General features: G+C 41.9%; 1 protein-coding gene across 1 annotated transcript in view; it reads right to left on the bottom strand.

The window, feature by feature from the left end:
- Window positions 1–605: 605 nt before the first annotated feature.
- TAF4 (TATA-box binding protein associated factor 4) overlaps window positions 606–26,567 on the bottom strand; it is a 141,635-nt gene continuing 115,673 nt past the window's right edge. The window contains exons 13-15 of the mRNA XM_077116974.1: window positions 26,346–26,402; window positions 25,758–25,877; window positions 606–1,556 (exon numbers count right to left, since the gene is read on the bottom strand). Of these exons, the coding sequence (XP_076973089.1) occupies window positions 1,389–1,556; window positions 25,758–25,877; window positions 26,346–26,402 (345 nt within the window). The 3' untranslated portion in view covers window positions 606–1,388. The remainder of the gene's footprint in view (window positions 1,557–25,757; window positions 25,878–26,345; window positions 26,403–26,567) is intronic.

Raw genomic sequence — 26,567 nt, forward strand, 5'->3', positions numbered from 1 at the left:
AGCAGCAGAATCTAAAACTGCAGAGCTGGGAAAAATAGGCAAACAAATACAGATAAATTTGTTTTTAATAAAGGAGTTAATTTTCTTTCAATCCTATATAAAACAATAGCAATTAAAAACTTCATTTTTGAAAGTAAAATATTTACATATGAACAAGTAACTGTGCAAAATTTACATGAAAAAATGGAAAGACAGGGATTTCCTAAAAGACAAAATAAAAGGTGTAACAGTTTTCAGGTGTTGATAAAAAATACTGATCAGCATTCAGTTCACACGCGCGAATTAAAGTCTAATGTGAGAATTCACACGGAGAAAGCCAAAGTATTTACAGTCATAAAAGTACTATTCATAGACAATTTAATACAATAACCTCTGAAAATATAAAGAACCAATTAGTATATTTGTAATAAAAAAATAGGTACAAAGCAGGGGCTCTGCTCGGGCATCTGGGAAGGCGGCCCACAGCCTGCACGCGGTCTCTTAGCAAAATAATTATCCTGTCCAGAGCCATTCTTACGTTATGTGCCAAAAATTATGTACAATTACCGACAAAATACACCAACCATTTTTCAACACTTGATTCACACTGAGAAACAGTCTCTTGATGATTCTTCTCAACTTTGATTTTATTTAATCTAAGCTTTCACTTTTAGCTAAAAAAACACAGTGCAAGTAAAATATATTTATGCTGAAAAGGTTTTCATTTCCTTTAACTTTACAGCTTTACAAACAATAGCAAATAAAATGCATTTGTACAGATGCTGATAACACATTCAGGAGGGGCTGGCACCCCAAGCCGCGGCCTCCAATGAAGCACAAGAGTGACTGAGATCCGAGGCGGTGGTTCTACAAGGTATTGTGGATTCCTCGGGAATTCTGAACGGAGGGCAGGGGACAGAGGCAAGATAAATAGTCTAAAAACATCAGTTTGCTTTGCCAACTGACTAGTATAAAAATAAAATAAACGAAATGAGGTCATCTGCTGTAGACATACACCTATGTAGTAAGTTAGATTGAACAAAACCAAAATGCACAAATAATGTAAAAACTGCTACGAGCTGACAGAGGGCAGCGAATTATTTGCTAAACGATTCCATCAGTCTTTATATATGGCTTGTTTGGCAAGAAGGCCACTCAATCAAAGATGAGTTAAGATTTCATTGTCCTTTAGGAGTATCCACAGGCCTCTGTTCTCTCTGTTACAGAAATGTGTTTTCTTTCATACTGAAGGGTTGATTTATAAACAGGAATATAAAACTGTTCCATTGTAAAGAGGTGGCTGTTTTTTAAACAATATCCCATTTCCTTGTTACAAAAAAGGCGTAATCTGCAAATATATAAAAACGTCCCCAGGCGTCACCATCAAAAATACCGTGCTCTCTCCCGTGTTACTTAAGGAATGCTTTGTAGAGCAATAGTGAATGGCTTGTCTCACGCTCATTTTCTAAACAAAATATGAGGTCCCTGAGGTTGACCCGTGTGATCCTTTGTCGTGTGAACTGTCTGGGAGTTCCGACGCCAGAGCTGCCTGGGAGTGCCGTGCCTGCGCCCGATCCCTGGAGGGAGAGAGGAAGAGACAGCCTGGTGAGCAGGGCGTAGAGAGGGGGCTGCAGCACAGGACCCCTGGGTATTGGTGGGACCAGCACAGGGGAGGGCACCTCCTGGCGCCAGGGTGAGTCCGAGGGTCTCCACTGAGGTCACGCTCTGGCCCCAGGGCACGAAAAGGGAAGGGTTGGGAGCCCAGGGTTTCTGCCCTCCATGTGGCCCGTGGGTAGCTGGCCCCAGTGACAGTACTACACACCCCCGTACCCAGTGGCAAGCTGTGTCTCACCCCAACGCTGTAGACAAAGGCACATCAACACCCCCAGCCCTGGCCCCAGGAACTCCTGGCACTCCAGGGGGTGAGCAGGTAGAGATTACAAAGGCCAGGCTGCCCGCAGTTCATGACAGTTACCCAGTGACCAAGAGGGACCTCCCTGTGTCCCCGGCTGTCTGGGGCTGAGAGACAGCCTTGCAGCCCAGGGCGCAGCCCCTGCCAGAGTGCCCAGCTCTTCTCCAAGAGAAGGGTAGCTGCTGGGGGTAGTTTTTCTGGAAGGTAACGTATCGCCACTGAGAAATAGTGTGCACCTGCTGCTCCACTGGACACAGACTACCTAATTCCACTCCCATCCAGACGACTTTGCTTTCCTATTTGGAATGTGGTGTCTGTGTCCCTGATGCCCTGGGAATTTTGTTTCTGTCTCCTGACAATTCAAGTGCAAACACTCCACTGGTGTCTTCACAACACATTCTCAGTAGCAGTTTTAAGGTTGGGAACATTTTCCCTGTGAAGGCTAGAAGGGACCTGTGCTCTGCACGGCCACAAGGAGGTGGGAAGCAGCAGCAGACACGTGGCCACCAGGGGAGGGCGGGGATCAGCCTCAGTGCAAGGCCCCACCCCACCAGCCAGCTCCTCCTCTGGACAGGGTCCACATAGCTCTTTGCATATCTTTAGGCAGACTCATATCTTCGACAACCACTCCCCCCCAGGTGTATTTTATTAGCTTGGAAACAGAGAAGACGGCACGGCCCCTCTCCAGCAAGAGCTTGCTGGTGGCAGCCATCCTAAGCAGGGACAACTGTTGCTTTTTTCAGGAGGCACCTGCTGGTTTGGACCCTGCACCCCCATGGGGGAGGCTCAGAGGTACCTGGGTTTCTGGAGAGGTGGCTGGACGTGGGAAGGTACAGGGCAGAGGCTCGCTGGAATGACCGCTGCGGATGAGAGGTGCCCAGGGCACCTGGGTCTCCAGTGGGCCCAGCCCTCCCAGAGAAGAGAGCCCACCTGCAGGTGGTGGGCCCGGGATAAGTGGGTGGAAAGGCGTTCCTCACTTACTCCACCTGTTTCCACCATTCAACCAGCTAAAACAGCAGCCTGGCAGTGTCAGCTCAGTACCAATGGTCCAGGGCTGCTGAAAACAGCAAAAGCCCCACGCATGTGTGCTATCACAGCTGATACACCCAACTCTCTCAGATTCTTTGCTGCTAAAAAAAAAAAAAAAAAAAATACCATGCAACAGGTTGGCTTCAACGAGCATTGATTGGCTCATGTTCTGATGCTTGAAGTCCAAAATCAGTGTGCCATCAAGATGCCTCTGCCCTAAGCCTGAGGGGCCAGCTGTCACGAGCCTGGATCCTTGCCTTTGTCACATGGCGGTGCACGTGGCCTCTTCTCCCTCCTCCGCCAGGGTCTGTTGACTTCCAGCTTCTCCTTCCTGTCCAATGTCCTTTGCCCACAAGGATTTCAGCCATGCTGGATTAAGGCCTGCTCTCTTTTACTTTGGGCACCTTAACTAACAACGTCTTTGAACGCTATAAATGTGTCCACACCGCAGGACGGGGCTAGGGACCAGAACCTGCCTTTTGTGGGGAATATGATTCCAGCCCTCAAACCATCTCTGTTTCCTGCCTCCCGTATAACACACACAGTACAGACGACACACGGTACATTTTAAAGAATAACAAGGGTAAGCAGAACACTGAGGCACTCAGCTTGAGAAAAGGAGCAACCCTTCCCAGTAGTTGAAGGGAAAACAAAGCTACACAGAACTCACACCGTCAGCATAACCTGGAGCCAGAATATGCCCCAAGGTGAAGATGACTGCATGGAAGAGAAGAGCCACACCCTCCGTGGCCTGGGGTGGTTGGCCAGGGGCACAGCAGCCTGCAGAGAAGGCAGCAGGGCTCAGCCTGCCCTATGCCTAGCGAAGGCGGCACTCAGTGTCCAGCTCCCAGGGCACAGGAGCAGCAAAGCAGTGTTCTGAACCCAGTCGGGTAAAGTGGTGGGGTGGGGAAGCAAATGGGGGGATTGGGGGACCTGAAGACAAAAGAGCAGCCCAGAGTCAGACTCCTGGTCCCTCCCCAAACCACCAAAACAAAAACCCATCTGCTGAACTACCTGGGCTCTGCAATACTGTCAGAAGAAGACGCCACTAAGCTACGGTCTCGTAAAACCCCTGATATGAGCAAGGGGCGGGTGAGCAAATCCATAAAGAGCAGGGGGAAAACCAGAAAACGAATTCCACACACGTCGGCTGAGATAAACTCACCTGGGAAAAAGAGAAGAAAACTGTAAGACAACACTCCAGAGAAAGTAAAAAATACTTAAGCAAGCATTTAGGATATGAAAAATCACCTTGAATCAAAAAATTAATAATGATAAGGAAAGAAACAGACAAAACAGAGAAAGAAAGAAATGGTAGGAGACAAAACTATCTCAGAGCTGAATAAATTGACAAGGTGCCTGCCTGCAGTGGGGTTGAAGGGTGCTTCCCACCTCCCTTCAAGTATGTGGTCAAATTAACTCCCCGGGACCTGGGAATGGGCCTTACTTGGAGAAAGGGCCTTTGCAGCTGTAACTACAGTAAAGCTCCTGAGATGAGCTCATCGGGGATTGCCCAAGTGGAGCCTGAACCACTGACAAGTATCCTTTTGAGCCACACGGAAGGGGACCCAGGAGGATCAAGAGGGTGGGCAGCAGAGGCTGGAGGTAGGGCCAGCACCGGGACCCTTGCGCCTGGGGCCTCCGAGGTGGCAGCACAGGCCCCGCTGGCACCTGGCTTTGGACTTCTGCCTCGGAACTGAGAGTATAAATTTCTGCTATTTCACTCTACCAAGTTTAGAGTAATTTTTACAGCAACCCTGGGGCACAAATGCAGAGCCCAAGGGAGAATAGGCTCAAATGAAAATTTAATAAGGGGCATTGAATTAAGGTAGGAAAGCAGCAAGACAATGAAAATGAGGTAAGAAAGAAGGAGAAAGGGCCAGAGAAAAAGCAGTGGAAATGGAAGACAAGCAAAGAAGGAAAAGAATTTATATCATCAAAGTCCCTGCAGAAAAACAAACAATGGAACAGAACTAATGTTTAAATTATAATCCAGAACATTTTACAGCACTATAAAAAGAGAAAAAATCCACACTGAAATGGCCAGGCTAGGAATGGGATGGGGGGGTCTTTGGAAAATTAATCCCCAAAAAATCAACATAGCCTTGAAAAGGACTGACTTTCGAAGATGAGAGCCCGAGGTTAAAAAAAAAAAAAAAAAGGAAAAAGGACCACCAGGCAGGTAGGCCGCACGCTTTTCAAGGCACCATGGAAAGCAAGTGTGGACCAAGGCTTCTGAGTCCCAGCTGCTCTTCAAATAGTATCGTGGCTACAGAAAAACAGTCACCACACAAAACCTCAGGGACATTTACACCCATCTAGAGGATGAAAGTCACCCATGTAGAAATGACATGACTAAAAAGAGGAGGGAGTGGGAGTAGGAAAGCAGGATCAGCTCAATGACTGAAAACAATGTATGCCCAAAACGGGAGCTGAAGAGTAGCAACAAAAAAGGGCTGTTAAGAGTAGCAACAAAAAAGGGCTGTTAAAACAGGGCGAAGGGCATTAAAAATGTGGGAGTACAAAAATAACCACTAGAAGAAAAATGCAGACCTTTCTAAATACTAAATTATCTCTCTAAATTAAAGACCAAAATTACACGTCTGAAGTAGATGGCAGGGTAAGAAAATGCAAAATCCTGTCTTCCCACAGAAACAATGAAAAACAAGAAAAACTGGCAGAAGCAACTTTCTCAGAACTCTGAAGAGTCAAAGGTTACAGCAACCAAGAGAAGCGCTCAGTCAAGGAAAAGTTTTGTGGCTTCCACTGGACCATCCCCCAGGCTCCCCTGGGCACCCACCGCCTGCTCTCCCAGTGCAGGTCCCAGTCCCTGTGTCCTGGGAGCATAATGCACATCCTACTCTTAGACTAGTATGTCTGTCTGTCTGTCCCGACCTGCCTCACAGCCTATCCACAGTGCTCATCTCTGCCTCACCTGTCCTGAACTCATTCTGGGTGGGAAAGCGGCAGGAATGGCAGGGAAAACACTACAAAACCATCAAGCCGCAGCCAGCCAGGTAAAGAGATTTCTGCTGAGAAGCACACTGGCCACTCAGGGCCTTGGAGGAGAGGCCACAGGGAATGTGCAGGGCCACAAGCTCTCAGAGAGAGGTGCGCATTCAGGAGGAGCCAAGAAGACCCAACCCTAACCTTGGACTGCCCTTCAGGCTCAGTGCAAGGCTGGCAGAGCTGGTCTGTGCAGCTGGGAAAAGATGCTGGCCATGGGTGTCACAACTGTTGCCATGAGCTGCTGGCACCCCAGGGACTCTTGTCCCAGTTCTAGCCACGCACAAGCCATGGGGATACATTCAAGCGATGACACGCTGGAGGAACATGGTCTCTGCATGGAGACCTCACACTACACTACCACAGCCTTTAGCAATAGGGGGAACAGCCAACCCTAGGGAAGGGGAAAAATTTGATTTCCACAGTTAAAGCACTGAAATGTCCTGACTGCAACAGAAACTATCTGTGAGGAAGTTCAGACACAACATAATAAACAAGACTTTGAAACAACTCCTTAAATATGTCCCAAGAGCTAAAGGAGAACATGGACAAAGAAATAAGAGAAATCAGGAAAACAATAAGCCCAAAATAGTAATTTCAGTAAAGAGAAAGGAATTATAAAAAAAAAGAACCAAACAGATACATCTGGAGCTGAAAAATAAAATAACTGACATCTAAAATTCCATAGACAAGTTCAACAGCAGATTTGAGCTGGCAGGAGAATCAGCTAACGTGAAGACAGGACAACTGAAATTATCTATCAGAGAAAGCAGGAAAGAAAAACAATGAAGAAAATGGAACAGAACCTAAGGGACTTGTGTGACACCATCAAGAATACAAATACACAAAGAATTAAAAGAGTCCCAAAGGAGAAATCTGAAGAAACACCAATGAAAACTTTCCAAACTTGACAAAAACATGAATTACACACATCTAAGAATCTCAACAACTCTAAACAGAGATTCACCAAGACACATTATAATTAAACTGCAGAATGCAAAGACAAAGGCAGAATCCTCAAAGCAGCAAGAGGAAAAAAGCAACCTGCCACATACAAAAGATACTCAGGAAGACTAAGTGACAGTTTCTCATTAGAAACCAGAGATTAGAAGGAAGAGGGATGACATACTTAAAATGTTGAAAGAAAAAAATACAAGAATTCTATATCCAACAAAACTGTCCTTCAAAAAATAAGGGATAAATTAAGACAACCCAAAAAAAAACAAAAGCGACAGTTCGTTACCACACTACCTGCCCTACCTGAAATGGTAAAGGGGATCCCTTCCAGCTGAAAGGAAGGACATCAGACAGTGGCCCAAAACTGTACGAAGAAATAAAAGATGTCTGGGAAAGGTAACTGCCGTGGTAAATATAAATGAAGAATATTACCGTATTTTTGGGGTTTTTTGCTGCACTTTTCATTTCTGACATGATTTAATATATAAACGCATAAAATAATTATAAGTCTATATCTGGGAGCACTTAACAAATAGAAATGTAATTTGCAACAACATAAGGGGAACAGCGGAGTATGAGGGAATAGCATGTGTAGTCTATTAAAGTTATAGATTAAGGATGTTAAATTTAAGCCCTGTGGTAACCACAAAGAAAATATCTAAAAAACACACACAAAGGAAAAGAAGAAGGGATTCAAAATGATTCACTACAAAGATCAGCTGAACACAAAAGTAGGAAGTAATGGAGAAAATAAGGGAAAAGTATGACGTACAAAAAACAAATGGCAGAAGAAAGTCCATTTAAATGCAAATGGGGGAAATACTCCAGACAAAAGCAGAGATTGACAGAATAGACAAAAAGGAATGGCCCAACTATATGCTGTTTACAAGAAGCTCACCTTAAATTCAAAGATACAAGTAGGTCAAAAGTGAAAGGATGGCGAAAAGTACCCCACATAAGGAGTCCCCAGATAAGAGCTGGGGTGGCTATGTAAACATCAGACTTTAAGTTAAATACTGTTGCAACACACAAAGAAGGGCATTATGTATTGACAAAAGGGTCAAAAAGATATAAACATAGGCGCACCTAAAAACAGCTTGAAAAGACATGAAGCAAACAGAATTGTAGGGAAAGAGATAGTTCTACAATATTAGGAGACTTTAATACAATACTTTCAATACTGGATGGAACACTTAACCAGAAGATCAACAAGGAAATAGAGGCCTTACTAGCAGACACATGCAGAACACTTCACCTAACAACAGAAGGCATGTTCTTTCTTGGGCATATGGATCATTCTCCAGGATAATGTGTTAGGTCACAAAACAAGTCTCAAATTTCAAAAGACTGAAATCATATCTTCTCCAACCACAATGAAATAAAGCCAAAACTCAATATCATAAGGAAATATGGAAAATTCACAAATATGTGGGAATTAACCCATAAATTGAAGGAAAAATCACAAGGGAAATTAGGAAATACCTTGAGATGAATGAAAACAAAAACACAGTATACCCAAACTTTTAGGATGCAGCAAAGGCAGTGCTCAGAGGTAAATTTATAGTATAAATAACCATTTAAAAAGATGTCAAATAAAAAAACCTAACTTCACATCTTGAAGAACTAGAAAAAGATGAGCAAACTGAACTCAAAACAGGCAGGAAAAAGGACATAATAAAGATTAGAGCCATGCTAAATGTACAAGAGAATAGAAAAATAGAGAAAATCAAGGAAACCACAGTTGGTTCTTTGCAAAGATCAACAACATTGACAAATACTTATCTAGACAACAACAACAAAAAAGACAACACAAATAACTAAAATCAGAAATGAAAGTGGAGATATTTTATATTTCTGAAAATAAAAAGGATTGTAAGAGAATATGTCAAGAAATTAGCTAAATAGAGAAAACAGGCAAATTCCTACAAACAAGTGACTTTGACCAATAATACGAAAATAACATACAAAGGGATTGAATCGGTCCTCAAAAATCTTCTAACAAAGAAAATATGGGGCTTTCCCTGGTGAATCATACCAATTTAAAGAACATGTAACACCAATCCTTCGCAAACTCTTCCAAAGCATAGAGGAGAAAAATTTTCTTCCTAACTCATTCTACAAAGGCAGGATTGCCCTAATGATAAAGTCAAGTAAAAAAAAAAAACAAACAAAAAAAAACCCGAGGGTGAGCCACGGTGGCTCAGCAGGTAGAATTCTTGCCTGTGATGCAGGAGACCTGGGTTCAATTCCCGGTGCCAACCCATGCAAAAAAAATAAATGAAGGAATAAATAAATATTTTTAAAAAATGAAAGAATTTACAGACTAATATCCCTTATGAATATAGATGTAAAAATCTTAAGAAAATACTGGCAAACCAAATCCAACAGCACATAAAAGGGATTATACATCATGACCAAAGAGAATTTATCCTAGGAATGCATTTTTATCTGCATATATGTATTTTTACATCATTTTTCTGTAAACCTACAACGTCTCCAACTTAAAAATACTGTCTTTAAATGATAATAATAAATGTCAAAAAAAAAGTGGGGGTGGTCTATCCCTGACAATGTAGGATAAGACTCCCACAGATGAGACTGGCCCTGGCATTGTGGGAACAAAAAAGCCTTCCTGACCAAGGGAGGGTGGGGTAATGTTACAAAATAAGGTATCAGTGGCTAAGACAGTTCAAACAGAGTCAAGAGTCTATTCTGGAGGCTATTCTTACACTAGTGTCAGCTAGATATTACTACATGCCCTGGTTTGTCAAAACCCAACCAACATCATTCCTGTCGACCCTAAAGAACACCTAGGACTTTGAGATTCTATAAAAGTTTCATGTACTAAGATTACTTTCCAGAAACCTACAACCTCCAGATGGTTCTTAGGCCAGATAAGTGCTGAAACCCAGAAGGGCCAAATGCTACAAAATCATCAACTAATTCTAACCCCCATCCTACCTATGTAGTCAACACCCCTTTCCAAAGTGAAAAGGTTAGGATGGGCAGAGGCCAAATACCCCTAAAGATTGGGAGAAGGATGGAAGGAGATGCTATAACAGAGAAGGTAGGGTTTAACCCTACCTAATGTGGCTGATGAATCATTATATTGATATTTCTTTCAGTCTCCAGTGTCTTGGAGCAGCTAGAAGGAAAAACCTGAAATTGTGGAACTGTAACCCATACCAAACTCCGAAATCTGTTCTATAAACAACTCATTACAACGTACTTTGAAATACATTGCTTTTTTATACACATGTTATATTTCACAATAAAAAGAGGGTCTATGGTTGGAAAGTCTGAGTGTAGCCCTTGGAACTACACTTTCCTACCAAAAATGTAGATCAAAGCAATCCCATATTGCTCACTGAATTACAACAACTAACTTCACCATGGGAGACCTGAAAGGTGCAGGATGGTGATTCCCATCCCAATCCACATCTCTGCGTGTGGACAATGTACAGGTATTAGAACAGAGTCATAAAACTAACTATGGAGTGTGTTTAACTGCTACTGGACCCTTAAAGAAACTAAATGCCTGACCATGGATGTGACATGGGCTCAAAATTGAGGTGTCTTTAATAAACTGGATATCATTTAATTCACGAAACCAAAAACAACAAAACAAAACTATGCCTCAACATAAGAAAATCAATCAATGTAATATACCAAATAATAGGGTGAAGAGGGGAAAAAAAACATGCTTATCTCACCTGATGCAGAATTTATTTATCTCTTCTTGATAAAAACACTCAAAAAAGTAGGAATAAAAGGGAATTTCCTCAACATGGTAACGGGCATAGGTGAAAGACCTAGAGTTACATACTCAGTAGTGAGAAAAGCCTTCCCCCTAAGTTCAGGAGCAAGACAAGGATATCCACTTTCAACACTGCCATTCAAAACATTGTACTGGAAGTTCTAGTAGAAATAATTAGGCAAGAAAAAGAAATAAAAGGCATCCAGTTTGGAAAGGAAGAAGTAAAACGTTTTCTATTTGCAGATGGCATACTCCTATACAGGGAAAATCCCAAAGAATCAATTCGCAAACTATTAGAGCTAATAAATGAATTCAGGCAAGTTGCAAGAGTATAAGAGCAATACCCAAAAACTCAGATGTTTCTATACACCAACAATGAACAACCCAAAAAACAAATCAAGAAAACAATTCAATTTACAATAGCATCTAAAAGAAATAAATCTATAAAAATTGAACCAGCCCCCTTCTGCTCCGGCGGTGCTCCATCCACCATCTTATCCTTCCCTTTCTCCTCCTGCTCCGGCGGCTCTCCAACCACCACCGTGCCCTCTTCCGCCTTCACCGGCTCCTCCGCCACCGGCCTCGACAGCCTTGCCACCCTCACCTTTCCTCCTCCAGAACAGCTACTGTGGGAGTGGAGACGATACAGAGCAGCTCCCAGAGCCACGACGGAGATCAAAGGGACGGCGTACCCCATCCTGGAACGGCTGACTGTCTGCGAGAACCAGCTCCGGTGAGATCGTCGAGGGTCGCGGGCTTTCCCGGGCGGGACGGCAAGTGGCCGGAGTCCCTCCCTTCCTCCTTCCCAGGCCAGCTGGCAGAATTGGGCAGGCGGTCCCCTTGGACCGCGGTGGCTGGCGCCCCCACCACGCGAGGACCCCCGGACCAACTGAGAGAGTTGGGTCGGAAATCCCCAGAAGGCGGAGAACGGTGACTGAGGGGTCCCTTCCAAATAAGTGACTCCCCGGTCCGGCTGGGAACAGTGCACTCTCCTGGGCTGCGGCAGCTGGCACCCTCCCGCCACACTTGGCGCCCTGGGCCGACTAGGAAATTCGGTCGGGCGCACTCCCGGGCTGCGGCGGCCAGCGACCCTCCCCGTGTTCGGACCCGTGGGCCGGCTGGCACTCTTCCAAGCCGGTTCGGGTGCCAAACCTCCCCCACAGCGAGAGTTCTCCAAAGTTAAAGGACCCACAGCAACTTTTACTGGTGGAACACGTAGACAAACGTGTGTCACGAGCGACACCTACTGGGCAGGATAAGAAAAACAGAACCCAGAGATTTCACAGAAAAATCTTTCAACCTGTGGGGTCCAACACCCAGGGAAAACTGACTAAATGCCCAGACGCCAGCAGAAGATAACGGATCACGCTCAGAAAACTGAAAATATGGCCCAGTCAAAGGAACAAACCAATAGTTCAAATGAGATACAGGAGCTGAGACAACTAATGCTGAATATACGAACAGAAATGGAAAACCTCTTCAAAAACAAAATCGATAAATTGAGGGAGGACATGAAGAAGACATGGGCTGAACAAAAAGAACAAATAGAAAAACTGAAAAAACAAATCACAGAGCTTATGGAAGTGAAGGATAAAGTAGAAAAGATGGAAAAAACAATGGATACCTACAATGGTAGATTTAAAGAGACAGAAGCCAGAATTAGTGAATTGGAGGATGGAACATCTGAATTCCAAAAAGAAACAGAAACGATCCGGAAAAGAATGGAAAAATTTGAACAGGGTATCAGGGAACTCAAGGACAATATGAACCACACAAATATACGTGTTGTGGGTGTCCCAGAAGGAGAAGAGACAGGAAAAGGAGGAGAAAAACTAATGGAAGAAATTATCACTGAAAATTTCCCAACTCTTATGAAAGACCTGAAATTACAGATCCAAGAAGTGCAGCGCACCCCAAACAGATTAGACCCAAGTAGGCGTTCTCCCAGACACTTACTAGTTAGAATGTCAGAGGTCAAAGAGAAAGAGAGGATCTTGAAAGCAGCGAGAGAGAAGCAATCCATCACATACAAGGGGAACCCAATAAGACTATGTGTAGATTTCTCAGCAGGAACCACGGAAGCTAGAAGACAGTGGGATGATATATTTAAGTTACTAAAAGAGAAAAACCGCCAACCAAGACTCCTATATCCAGCAAAATTGTCCTTCAAAAATGAGGGAGAAATTAAAACATTCTCAGACAAAAAGTCACTGAGAGAATTTGTGACCATGAGACCAGCTCTGCAAGAAATACTAAAGGGAGCACTAGAGTCAGATACGAAAAGACAGAAGAGAGAGGTATGGAGAAGAGTGTAGAAAGAAGGAAAATCAGATATGATATATATAATACAAAAGGCAAAATGGTAGAGGAAAATATTATCCAAACAGTAATAACTCTAAATGTTAATGAACTGAATTCCCCAATCAAAAGACATAGACTGGCAGAATGGATTAAAAAACAAGATCCTTCAATATGCTGTCTACAGGAAACACATCTTAGACCCAAAGATAAATATAGGTTGAAAGTAAAAGGTTGAGAAAAGATATTTCATGCAAATAACAACCAGAAAAGTGCAGGAGTGGCTATACTAATATCCAACAAATTAGACTTCAAATGTAAAACAGTTAAAAGAGACAAAGAAGGACACTATATACTAATAAAAGGAACAATTAAACAAGAAGACATAACAATCATAAATATTTACGCACCGAACCAGAATGCCCCAAAATATGTGAGGAATACACTGCAAACACTGAAAAGGGAAATAGACACATATACCATAATAGATGGAGACTTCAATTCACCACTCTCATCAATGAACAGAACATCTAGACAGAGGATCAATAAGGAAATAGAGAATCTGAATATTACTATAAATGAGCTAGACTTAACAAACATTTATAGGACATTACATCCCACAACAGCAGGATACACCTTTTTCTCAAGTGCTCATGGATCATTCTCAAAGATAGACCATATGCTGGGTCATAAAGCAAGTCTTAACAAATTTAAAAAGATTGAAATCATACACAACACTTTCTCGGATCATAAAGGAATGAAGTTGGAAATCAATAATAGGCGGAGTGCCAGAAAATTCACAAATACGTGGAGGCTCAACAACACACTCTTAAACAACAAGTGGGTCAGAGAAGAAATTGCAAGAGAAATTAGTAAATACCTCGAGGCAAACGAAAATGAAAACACAACATATCAAAACTTATGGGACGCAGCAAAGGCAGTGCTAAGAGGGAAATTTATTGCCCTAAATGCCTATATCAGAAAAGAAGAAAAGCCAAAAATGCAGGAATTAACTGTCCACTTGGAAGAACTGGAGAAAGAACAGCAAACTAACCCCAAAGCAAGCAAAAGGAAAGAAATAACAAAGATTAGAGCAGAAATAAATGAAATTGAAAACAACAGAGAAAATCAATAAGACCAGAAGTTGGTTCTATGAGAAAATCAATAAGATTGAGGGGCCCTTAGCAAGACTGACAAAAAGAAGAAGAGAGAGGATGCAAATAAATAAGATCAGAAACGGAAGAGGAGACGTAACTACTGACCTCACAGAAATAAAGGAGCTAATAACAGGATACTATGAACAACTTTACGCTAATAAATACAACAATTTAGAGGAAATGGACGGGTTCCTGGAAAGACATGAACAACCAACTTTGACTCAAGAAGACAGAGATGACCTCAACAAACCAATCACAAGTAAAGAAATTGAATTAGTCATTCAAAAGCTTCCTAAAAAGAAAAGTCCAGGACCAGACGGCTTCACATGTGAATTCTATCAAACATTCCAGAAAGAATTAGTACCAACTCTCCTCAAACTCTTCAAAAAAATCGAAGTGGAGGGAAAACTACCTAATTCATTCTATGAAGCCAACATCACCCTCATACCAAAACCAGGCAAAGATATTACATAAAAAGAAAACTACAGACCAATCTCTCTAATGAATATAGATGCAAAAATCCTCAATAAAATTCTCGCAAATCATATCCAACAACACATTAAAAGAATTATACATCATGACCAAGTAGGATTCATCCCAGGTATGCAAGGATGGTTCAACATAAGAAAATCAATTAATGTAATACACCATATCAACAAATCAAAGCAGAAAAATCACATGATCATCTCAATTGATGCAGAGAAGGCATTCGACAAGATTCAACATCCTTTCCTGTTGAAAACACTTCAAAAGATAGGAATACAAGGGAACTTCCTTAAAATGATAGAGGGAATATATGAAAAACCCACAGCTAATATCATCCTCAATGGGGAAAAATTGAAAACTTTCCCCCTAAGATCAGGAACAAGACAAGGATGTCCATTATCACCACTATTATTCAACATTGTGTTGGAGGTTCTAGCCAGAGCAATTAGACAAGAAAAAGAAATACAAGGCATCAAAATTGGAAAGGAAGAAGTAAAACTATCACTGTTTGCAGACGATATGATACTATACATTGAAAACCCGGAAAAATCCACAACAAAATTACTAGAGCTAATAAATGAGTACAGCAAAGTAGCAGGTTACAAGATCAACATTCAAAAATCTGTAGCATTTCTATACACTAGTTAGTAATGAACAAGCTGAGGGGGGAAATCAAGAAACGAATCCCATTTACAATCGCAACTAAAAGAATAAAATACCTAGGAATAAATTTAACTAAAGAGACAAAAAACCTATATAAAGAAAACTACAAAAAACTGTTAAAAGAAATCACAGAAGACCTAAATAGATGGAAGGGCATACCGTGCTCATGGATTGAAAGACTAAATATAGTTAAGATGTCAATCCTACCTAAATTGATCTACAGATTCAATGCAATACCAATCAAAATCCCAACAACTTATTTTTCAGAATTAGAAAAACCAATAAGCAAATTTATCTGGAAGGGCAGGGTGCCCCGAATTGCCAAAAACATCTTGAGAAAAAAAAACGAAGCTGGAGGTCTCGCGATGCCGGACTTTAAGGCATATTATGAAGCCACAGTGGTCAAAACAGCATGGTATTGGCATAAAGATAGATATATCGACCAATGGAATCGAATAGAGTGCTCAGATATAGACCCTCTCATCTACGGACATTTGATCTTTGATAAGGCAGTCAAGCCAACTCACCTGGGACAGAACAGTCTCTTCAATAAATGGTGCTTAGAGAACTGGATATCCATATGCAAAAGAATGAAAGAAGACCCGTATCTCACACCTTATACAAAAGTTAACTCAAAATGGATCAAAGATCTAAACATTAGGTCTAAGACCATAAAACAGTTAAGAGGAAAATGTAGGGAGATATCTTACGAAACTTACAATTGGAGGCGGTTTTATGGACCTTAAACCTAAAGCAAGAACACTGAAGAAGGAAATAAATAAATGGAAGCTCCTCAAAATTAAACACTTTTGTGCATCAAAGAAGTTCATCAAAAAAGTAGAAAGACAGCCTACACAATGGGAGATAATATTTGGAAATGACATATCAGATAAAGGTCTAGTATCCAGAATTTATAAAGAGATTGTTCAACTCAACAAAACACAGCCAACCCAATTACAAAATGGGAAAAAGACTTGAACAGACACCTACCAGAAGAGGAAATACAAATGGCCAAAAGGCACATGAAGAGATGCTCAATGTCCCTGGCCATTAGAGAAATGCAAATCAAAACCACAATGAGATATCATCTCACACCCACCAGAATGGCCATTATCAACAAAACAGAAAATGACAAGTGCTGGAGAGGATGCGGAGAAAGAGGCACACTTATCCACTGTTGGTGGGAATGTCAAAGGGTGCAACCACTGTGGAAGGCAGTTTGGCGGTTCCTCAAAAAGCTGAATATAGAATTGCCATACGACCCAGCAATACCATTGCTGGGAATCTACTCAAAGGACTTAAGGGCAAAGACACAAACGGACATTTGCACACCAATGTTTATAGCCGCGTTATTTACAATTGCAAAGAGACGGAAACAGCCAAAATCTCCATCAACAGAAGAGTGGCTAAACAAACTGTGGTATATACATACGATGGAATATTATGCAGCTTTAAGACAGGATAAACTTATGAAGCACGTAATAACATGGATGGACCTAGAGAACATTATGCTGAGTGAGTCCAGCCAAAAACTAAAGGACAAATACTGTATGGTCCCACTGATGTGAACGGACATTCGAGAATAAACTTGGAATATGTCATTGGTAACAGAGTCCAGCAGGAGTTAGAAACAGGGTAAGATAATGGGTAATTGGAGCTGAAGAGATACAGACTGTGCAACAGGACTAGATACAAAAACTCAAAAATGGACAGCACAATAATACCTAAAGTAATCATGTTAAAACACTGAATGAAGCTGCATCTGAGCTATAGGTTTAGTTTGTTTGTTTGTTTTTCGTTTTTGTTTTTTGTTTTTTTTTTACTATTATTATTACTTTTATTTCTTTTGTCTATATTAACCTTCTATATCTTTGTCTGGTGTGTCGCTACTTCTTCTAAACCGATGCAAATGTACTAAGAAACGATGATCATGCATCTATGTGATGATGTTAAGAATTACTGACTGCATATGTAGAATGGTATGATTTCTAAACGTTGGGTTAATTTCTTTTTTTTTTTTCCGTTTATTAATAAAAAAAAAAATATTGAAGCAGGGACGTGAAAGACTTGTACACTGAAAACTACAAAACAGTGTCTGAAAAAAATTAAAGACTGAAATAAATGGCAAGACGTCCATGTTCAGGGATTGGAAGCCTCCATGTTGTGAGTCTGTCAATGCCATGCAAAATTATCTACAGATGCAATGCAATCCCAATCTGTTCTAGTTTGCTAGCTGCCGGAATGCAACACACCAGAGACGGATTGGCTTTTAATAAAAGGGGATTTATTTTGTTGGTTCTTCAGAGGAAAGGCAGCCAACTTTTCACTGAGGTTCTTTCTTACGTGGAAGGCACAAGGTGGTCTCTGCTGGTCTTCTCTCCAAGCCCCTGGGTTCCAACAACTTTCCCCGGGGTGACTTCTTTCTGTATCTCCAAAGGCCTGGGCTGAGCTGCAAGTGCTGAGATGAGGAATGCTGAGCTGCTTAGGCTGTGCTACGTTGCATTCTCCCATTTAAGCGCAAGCCAATTAAGTCAAATGTCACTCATTGCAGCAGACACGCCTCCTAGCCGACTGCAGATGTAATTAGCAACAGATGAGATTCACCTACCATTGGCTCATGTCCACAGCAACAGAACTAGGTGCCTTCACCTGGCCAAGTTGACAACTGAATCTAACTACCACACTATCCAAATTTCAGCAGCCTTTTCTGCAGAAATGGAAATTCATATGGAATCTCCAGGAACCCTGAGTAGCCAAATCAAACTAATTTGGGAGGACTCACACACTTTCCAATTCTAAAGCCTACTACAAAGCCATAGTAACCAAAACCATGTGGTCTGGCATGAGAACAGATATAGAGAGCAAGGAAACTAACTGAGAGTCTAGAAAATACCTGTCATCTATAGCCAACAAGGGTGCGAAGTGCATGCAATACAGAGAAAACCTCTTCAACAAAGGTTCCTGGTGGATTTCCATATGTGTAAGAATGAGGTTGTACCCTCTACTTCTCACAGTTTATAAAAATTAATTCTAAATGGAATGATGACCCAAATATGAGCTAAAATCATAAATACTTAGAAGAAAATACAGGTGAAAATCTTCAGGACCTGTAATGAGAATGAATTCTTAGATATGACACCAAAAGCACAAGCAAGAAAAGAAAAATAAGATAAACTGGACTTCATAAAACTTTAACAATTTTGTGCATCAAAGGACTTTATCAAGAAAGTGAAATGGCAACCTACAGAATGTGAAAAATATTTGGAAATCATTTATCTAATAAGGGTTTAATATGCAAAATATATGAAGAACTACTACAAACTCAACACCAGAAAGACAAATAACCCAATTAAAAACTGAACAAAGGACTAGAATAGACATTTTTCCAAAGACAACAGAAAAATGGCCAATAAACACATGAAAACATGTTTAACATCACTGGTCATTAGGGAAATGCAAATCAAAACCACAACAAGATGCCACCCAGGAGAATGGCTATTTTTTTTCTCACCCAGAGCTCACATCCTTATCTACAATGCTATACCGCCAGGTAGGATGGCTACTAGTAAAGAAAAAAAGGGGGGTTGGAGAGGATGTGGAGCAATTCAAACTCTTGTACATTGCTAGTGGGAATGTAAAGTGGTGCAGCTGCTATGGAAAACTGTTTGGCAGCTCCGCAGAGGTCAAATACAGAGTTACCATATGACCTGGTAATTCCACCTTGAGGTATATACCCCAAAACATGGAAGGCAGGGACTCAAACGGACACTTGCACATGATGTTCATCACAGCATTCTACACAACAGCTAGCCAAAAGGGGGAAGCAACCCAAATGTCCCTCAAAGATGAACGGATAAATAAAAAGCGGTCTATCCATACAATGGGATATTGTTCAGCCCTGAGAAGGAAGGTGCAACATGGGTGGACCCTGAAAACATCATGTCGAGAGAAATAAACCAGACCCAACAGGACGAACACTGTACGACTCCACTTACATGAAACACCTAGAAGAGGCAAATTCACAGAGACAGAGAGGAGATTAGACGGGGAGTGGGAAGTTGTTGCTAAATGGGTGCAGGGTTTCAGCTCTGGTGATGGTGGTAAACCCTGTGCACATATTCAGCAGCACTGAACTGTACACATCCAACGGGTTAAGATGATTAATTTTAATTTGTATATATGTTATCAGAGTTAAAAACAAGCAAACAAACCTTAGAACTGTATAACACAAAGAGTGAACTCCAGTGTACACTCTGGATTATAGTTAATAGTATAATAACAGTTTTATCCATTGTAATAAAAAATTTTAATAGTCATGTTGGCAAACTATTAAGTATATATGTAACATAGATATATAAAATATATATGATATATAAAACTACAATAATAAAAAGGGATTTAAAAAATATACATCTCATAGAGAAATACAATGAATATAACACATGACACAATTATAAAACATTATATTAAAGCCAAGACCAAACCTATCAGTCTGATAATAATGGTGAATGGGCTAACTCACTTATTAAAAGAAAAAGGTTTTCAACTCGGTTCCCAAAACAAGCCCTAGACATATCCTATGTATAAGGCACACCTAAAACAAAGTGATTCAAAAAGGCTAAAAATAAGGGGCGGGACGAAGGTATCCCAGACAGATGGACTCAGAGAAAGGGGAACAAACCCTGATAGCACAGAAAGTGGAATTCAAGCCCCAAGCACTGCACTGGGGAACCCCTTTCGAGGGTAAAAGCCACAAGGAAGAGGTGAAACACGTAGGGATAGTTATGCAACAAATAACACAGCAACCACCTTTACAAAGCAAACCCAGCAGCAGACAGCAAAGAGATAAGACAGGAACACACAAACCCACCAAGTCCAGAACAAAACCAATCAAGTGGCCTTGAGGAGGAAGGAGGAAGGTGGTAGGCCCTGAGCATGGGCGCCCGTCAGGCCTGGCCCTCTCAGAGGGGCACTGCCCTGGGAGCACCCACGGCACGTCTGTCAGGACTGGGCACCTGGCCCGGCAAGCTCAGGGAGCCAGGACTGTGCTGTGGCCAGGGCTAGGGAAAGGCGCTTGCACTGCTGGTATGAGCACAAACCAGGCCATCCTCCTGAGGGGAAAGTCATTCCTGGCAGCGCAGCATCCTCACCTGTAACCCCACCAGTGTCCTGGTCACTCTGTTCAGCACTGCTGTCTTAAAAGCCCACACGTACCAGGATGGCTGGGTCTGCTACAGTTCCGCTGGGCCACAAAGCTGGCCTGCAGCAAGTTCCAGGATCTAACGGATGAGTGGAAAGAGTGAACTGCAGGCCAGTGTCCATAGCAGGAAGTAAGAAAACACATGCATAGAGAGGGGAAAGAAGCAGTGAGGACACAGGGTGGTGACACTTGTGTGCATTTGTCTCTGTGCCGCTCTCACTTAGAATTGTGGCATTTTTCATCTCCAAGAATAAACAATTAAAATAACTAAGAGGTTGGTGAATCCTTGACAGAAAATAGGCAGGAACCAATGAATCCTGCTGCATTACAAGTAAGTTGCCTGGCCGCACTGAAGGGGCAAGGAAAGGACTCTTCTGAGGAACTCTGGAACATGGTATCTGATTGGACACTGTTAAGGATGAAAACAATAGAACTGTTCACAAAAATGTTAATCTACGAGTGGCTCTGTTTCAGCTCTGCACTCCTCTGTACATGAGGACTGGACAGATGAGTATGTCTACTGTGGAAGAGCACAAAGGGATCAGGGGGCTGGAATGGGCCCTGTGCTGCTGGGGCCAAGGTACAGAGCCCGCTCAGAGTGTCTGACCTCGACATGAATGTGAGTGAGCATGAGGCAGTGTATGGGTTCCCCAGCTCTGTCCTCCAATACCCCATGTGCCCAGACACCGAATCCTAAAGACCACTTCCCAAAGAAAGGAGCCTGGAGAAATGGCTGACCCCACAACCTGGGAGAAAAAATAGAAAAGGGGGCCACAGCCAACCAGAAAGAGCTCACCATGACCAAAACTGGGGCCATTAAAGTAGCAAAAATTTTTTAAAAGGGTAGCATTTGATTGTAGCCTATAGAATAAAATATCCAATACCAAAATATCCAGTCCATACCGATAGAAGTAAATATCTGAACGATAAATAAAAGTGTAAACAAGGAGAAAGAACAGCTAGCTTTACAAAACTCCAATTAGTAAGCAGGAAGATGGAAACAAAATCTTTCAGCAAACAGCACAAAAGTTACGGGAGCCAGCAAGTACCACAGCTGCTAAAACCAGGGGGTGAGAAACAGGATATAGTGGCGCGGTCTTCAGGGGTTTCCCCACAGGACACTGACTAATGACAAAAGGAAGAAGAACAGGGGCATGATAGTGGAAGAACCTGGCAGGCAGTGTTTTGACCAACAGGGTAAGAGCCCTCACACACCCTCGTGGCAACACCCTGAGAAGGGCACCTTGTCCCACGGCAGGGGCAGCCCTGCCAATATCACACAATCTGACTTAACCACAAGGAAACCTAAGAGTCATTTTACAGACAAGGCACACACACCGGCCCAGGTTTCCATTCCCCTCTGGAACCTCTTCTCACCTCCTGGAATGTGCTGGGATTCGTGGCTGGCATATCGGCACAGGGGTCCCTGCCCAAGCCCCTGTGGAGGACAGCACCTTGACCTGTCCCCACAGCCTCCCATGCTTCTGTGGCCAGCCTTGGACTCCCTGAGGACCCACTGACCACACCTGAAGTCATTCTAATTCCACCTGGGGTCATTCCTATCCCGTCAATATCATCACACACCAAGGTCGCACACCAGAAATTGAGGAGTAGTTTCTTTTCCTTACAGCCATCAGCCCTTCCTCTAAAATGCTCCCTTTCCACTACCTCCATTGGGCTAAAATATCTCAGTTTTGTGCTGGCCCAGGACCTCGAGAGAGGTCTGTGCCAGGGTTCTCGTTGCCCCCCTCCCACCCCTCCTCCCCTGCCCCATGCACCTGTCACCAGCAGTTCCTCCCGCACACAGCATGGCTCAGCTCTGCTCACCCCTCAGGTCTTGGTGTATATGTCACCTTTCTCTATCTTTCTTAAAGCAGGGTTTCTGGTTATTTGTTTCCTAGCATTACCAGTATCAGCAAGCTGGCTGTTTCTTTGGTCCTCCGGCTGCCTCCACCAGATAGCTGATGCCCGAAAGGCAGGCTGCATCCACCTGCTTGTGACTCGACCCCTGGTAGCTCTAGGCCACCCAGGAGCCCTGCGATCCTCATGGTACAAGCAAACTATGACTCCAAGAGGGTAAGCACTTATTCAAGGTCACCCAGTGACTATGTGGTAGAATCAGGATTTTAACCCAGACCTATATAATTATCACACTACATACTGGTCATTTTAAGGACAAATTATGGGTTATCTTTCTAGCCCCCTGTCATAAACAACAATAAAACTGGACAAAGTGTACGTGGCAACTGCTTCCAAGAAGGGGAACAGGCCTACAAAGAGACTGATCCCTGAGAAGGGAAAACCACAGGCCCCGTGTCATCTGGCTCAGATAACTGGAGGCAGAGCAGAGCATGGAAGTTCCAAGAAGCTGAGAAGCAGAGACGAGCCTTCAGGACAGTTAGAATCTGTGAGGTAGAGCATCTGAGAAGAGACAGCTGTACAGACACAGAGGGGTCTTCAGGCTGAGGTCCGGGCTGAGGAGGATATACAGACAGCAGCTGCTATAGGTGGAGAGCAAAACAGCTACCAGAGGTCAAATGGAGTGAGGAGAAGACAGTGCACGGCCAAGGAGTGCTCGCCAGTCGGAGTGGAGAGGTCTCGCTTTCACCCGAGGCACTCCAGCTCAGAGGTCAGGTTCTTACCTGGGAAGACCCACCCTGACAAGGCCGCAAGCCCTGCCACTACAGGGAAGACTGAGTAGAAGTCCCACCAAGTGAGAGAGATTCTACACAGATCCTCTTTAACAAATGTAAAGCCAAGCTGATGCAAGTGACTTGCTAAAACAAAAACGTACACTTTCAAAGAAAGATGACAGCAGTCACAATCCCTCAAATGTTGTCCACAACGTCCAGCATTCAGCCAACAATCACTAAATATGCAAAGAAAACCTAAACTGTGATTCAACTGAGGAAAAAAAGCTGCAACTGAATCTGAGATGGCTCAGAAGTTGTACTTGACAAAGACTTCAAAGTGGCTGAGAAAAGAGAAACTACAGAAAAGAATCAATCAAACGGAAGTCCTAGAACTGCAAAGTATATTAACAAGTGAAAACTTTGCCAGATGGGCTCAACCTCAGACTGGAGATGGCAGAGGGGTTAGGAAATGTGAAGAGGGAACAGAAGAAATTTTCCAGTCTGAAAAACAGAGAGGGAAAAAAAGATTGAAGAAAAATGAATAGAGTGTTGGAGACCTACACATATATGCGATTGGAATCCCAGTAGAAGAAAGTGAGTTAGAACAGGAGGAAAAAAAAACTGAAGTAACAATGGCAAAAAATATCCCCAAGTATGATGGAAATAAATACCAACCTACAAATTCAAGCAGCTCAGCAAACTCCAAGCTGTATTAAACAAGAAGAGAACCATACCTGAGACCACAGACAGTCATAGATGATAGGAACATTACACACAGGCAATGAGGATGGAAATGATGGCCACACCCCAAAAGACAACAGAACAGCATCTTCAGAGTGCCGAAAGAAAAAGAACAAACTGGTAAACCCATTTTTATATTGGGTGAAAAAGCCCTTCAAAAAAATGTGGGCGAAGAGAGGGGCTAAGAGAGCTAAAATAGAGTCAAGAGACTATTCTGGAGGTCACTCCTACACAAGCTTCACTGAGATACTGCTAACTGCCACACTTTATTCCTATAAACCCTGAAGAATACCCAGGACGCTACCTAAGATTCTGTAAAAGTTTTACTCAGTAAGTTTATTTTTCAGAAACTTAAAACCTCCAGATGGTTCCTAGGCCAGATAAGCCCTAAAATCCAGAGTCTCTCCAAGAGCGTCACCAGTTGCACACCCCTACCCCATAATATCGAAACCCCTCTTCAACATGAAGAAGTCAGAATGGCATTGCCCAAATACCCCTAAAGACTCGGAGAAGGATCAGCAACTAGAAGGAAATCCTTGAAGTTGTGGAACTGTCACCCCACCACACTTAAAAATTTGTCCTAAAATTGTTAAATGTACTTTGAAACCATGCAACAGTTGGAAGTGAAGATGTAAAATCATGGAATTGTAGCCCATACCAAAACTCTGAAATCTGTTTGCCATGTAAATTGAAATTTATTGCTTTTTTGTATGTAAGTTATTTTGCACAAAAAAGAAAAAAAAAAGAGGAAGTAGAGCAAAACAGAGAAGATAGGATTTAACGAATGAGTATGACTGCTGAATCATTATACTGATATTTCTTTTGATCGCCAGTGTGTTGGAACACCTAGAAGTAAAAATGAAAAATAGTGGAACAGTAACCCATACCAAACTTAAAAATTTGTTCTATAACTCCTTAATAAAATGCACTTGAAATTTATTGCTTTTTGGTATATATGACATATTTCACAACTTAAAAAAGTTAAGAAAACTTTTATGTACTTTGAAATTTATCATGTTTTTGTATATATGTTATTATTTCACAATAAAAAACTTAAAAAAAAAAAAGAGAGAGAGAGAATTTAGCAGGGGGAAGAAAAAAAGCAAATGGTCCCAATGTTGAGGGGCCTCTTGTGAGAGGGCCTGCGTGCTCCTTCTCTGAATGTGTGTTCAATAAATTTTCTACCTACTTACTTTAAAAAAAAGGGGGGGGGTGAGATACAACCATTTTCAATAAACAAAGCTGAGGGCATCTGTCACTAGTAAATCTGCATTCTAAGATGTCAAAGGCTATTCTTCAAGCCAAAGGGAAATGAGGCTAGATGGAAGTACAGATCTTGGAAGGTTAAAGAGAACTAGAAACAGTAAAATAATAAAAGATATAAAAGGGATAATAAAAGATATAAAAGGGGAGATATAAAAGACTTTGCTTTCTTCACGCCTAGAATTTACTTAAAAGGTAACTGACAGCTTAGAGCAAAATAATAGCACTTTAAAGACTGGGTTTTCAGCTATTATAGAAGTAAAAGATACAACAACAAACAAAACAAGAAACAAGTCTACACAAATAGAAACTCCTTTTCTTCGTACTACTTGCTAATCATCCATTCTCCTACAGGAGCTTATCTCACGTATATATGCATTCTCCACAAAAAGTGCTAACTTCCATTAAAGTATTTCTTCGACAGAATTTTCCCATATTCTTTTTAAAATCAGGGTTAAACCTCATTATACTAAACTAACTTTTAATACACTTGAGATCCACGAATAAGTTGCTTTCAATTTAAAATATCAAATTTAAAACAACTATTCCAAGGAAGGTGAGACGATACATAATTGGTAAGAAAGCAAATTCGTATGTGTTTTGTCTCCATGAAGAAGTTAGCCATTCGGTACTCCCCAAGCCCCTTCCAGACTCCAGACCCTGTAGTGTACTATACCTCTGTCCCCAGTCCGGGCCCTGGAGAATCCACTCTCCTCTTTTTCCGAGGCCCAATTGCGGCCAGGGCTGTTAGGTTGGCATCTCGCTGTCTCATCTGTGCAAGTTCTTGTTGTTGCATCTTTGGTTTGAAAAGAAAACAAGCAACATGTTTCATACATATTTTCTGCTTACTATGAAAGTAATATATATACACCAAGAAATTTTCTGCAATTTCTAAATTATAATTTATTTAATGTTTTTACTTTTCAGTCAGGAAGCATATTACCTTTATAATCAGAAAAATAAGGAATTTTTAAAAAAGCAATAAATATTCCAGAAAACTTGGACAACTTAAAAGCACAAAGAACAAATATCACCCACAGAGAAATCACTGTGAAATTTAAAAGCAGGACATAAGCCCTTTACAAAGGAAAATACCTTTGACATGGTAGCATTTAAACTTTGCAAACACTTTAAGTAGCTATATAAACGTTCGCTGTACAGAAATGCCATTGTTTCTTTCAACTGTCTCTCTTATTGGGTATTTCCGTTGAAATGAACACATTTTCAAGTGTGTAATAAAGACTCTATGACTCAAAAAGCTTACTTCTTTAGCCTTCTGTTTCAACCTTAACTGCTCTGGATCTTCTTGTCTGGACCGAGACTATTTTTGAAAAAAGTAGAGAGAAAAGTAAGTTATCACCAAAATCCTTATCATCTAACAAATATGTCAGCTTGCTCATTGTACCATAATATCTAGGTCAGACAACAGAATGCAAATTCAGTTTTTTAGATTTTTATGGCCCAAAGATGAAATTTTGGGTTGCAG

Source organism: Tamandua tetradactyla, chromosome 1 (assembly GCF_023851605.1).
Source record: "Tamandua tetradactyla isolate mTamTet1 chromosome 1, mTamTet1.pri, whole genome shotgun sequence".
Classification (NCBI taxonomy): domain Eukaryota; kingdom Metazoa; phylum Chordata; class Mammalia; order Pilosa; family Myrmecophagidae; genus Tamandua; species Tamandua tetradactyla.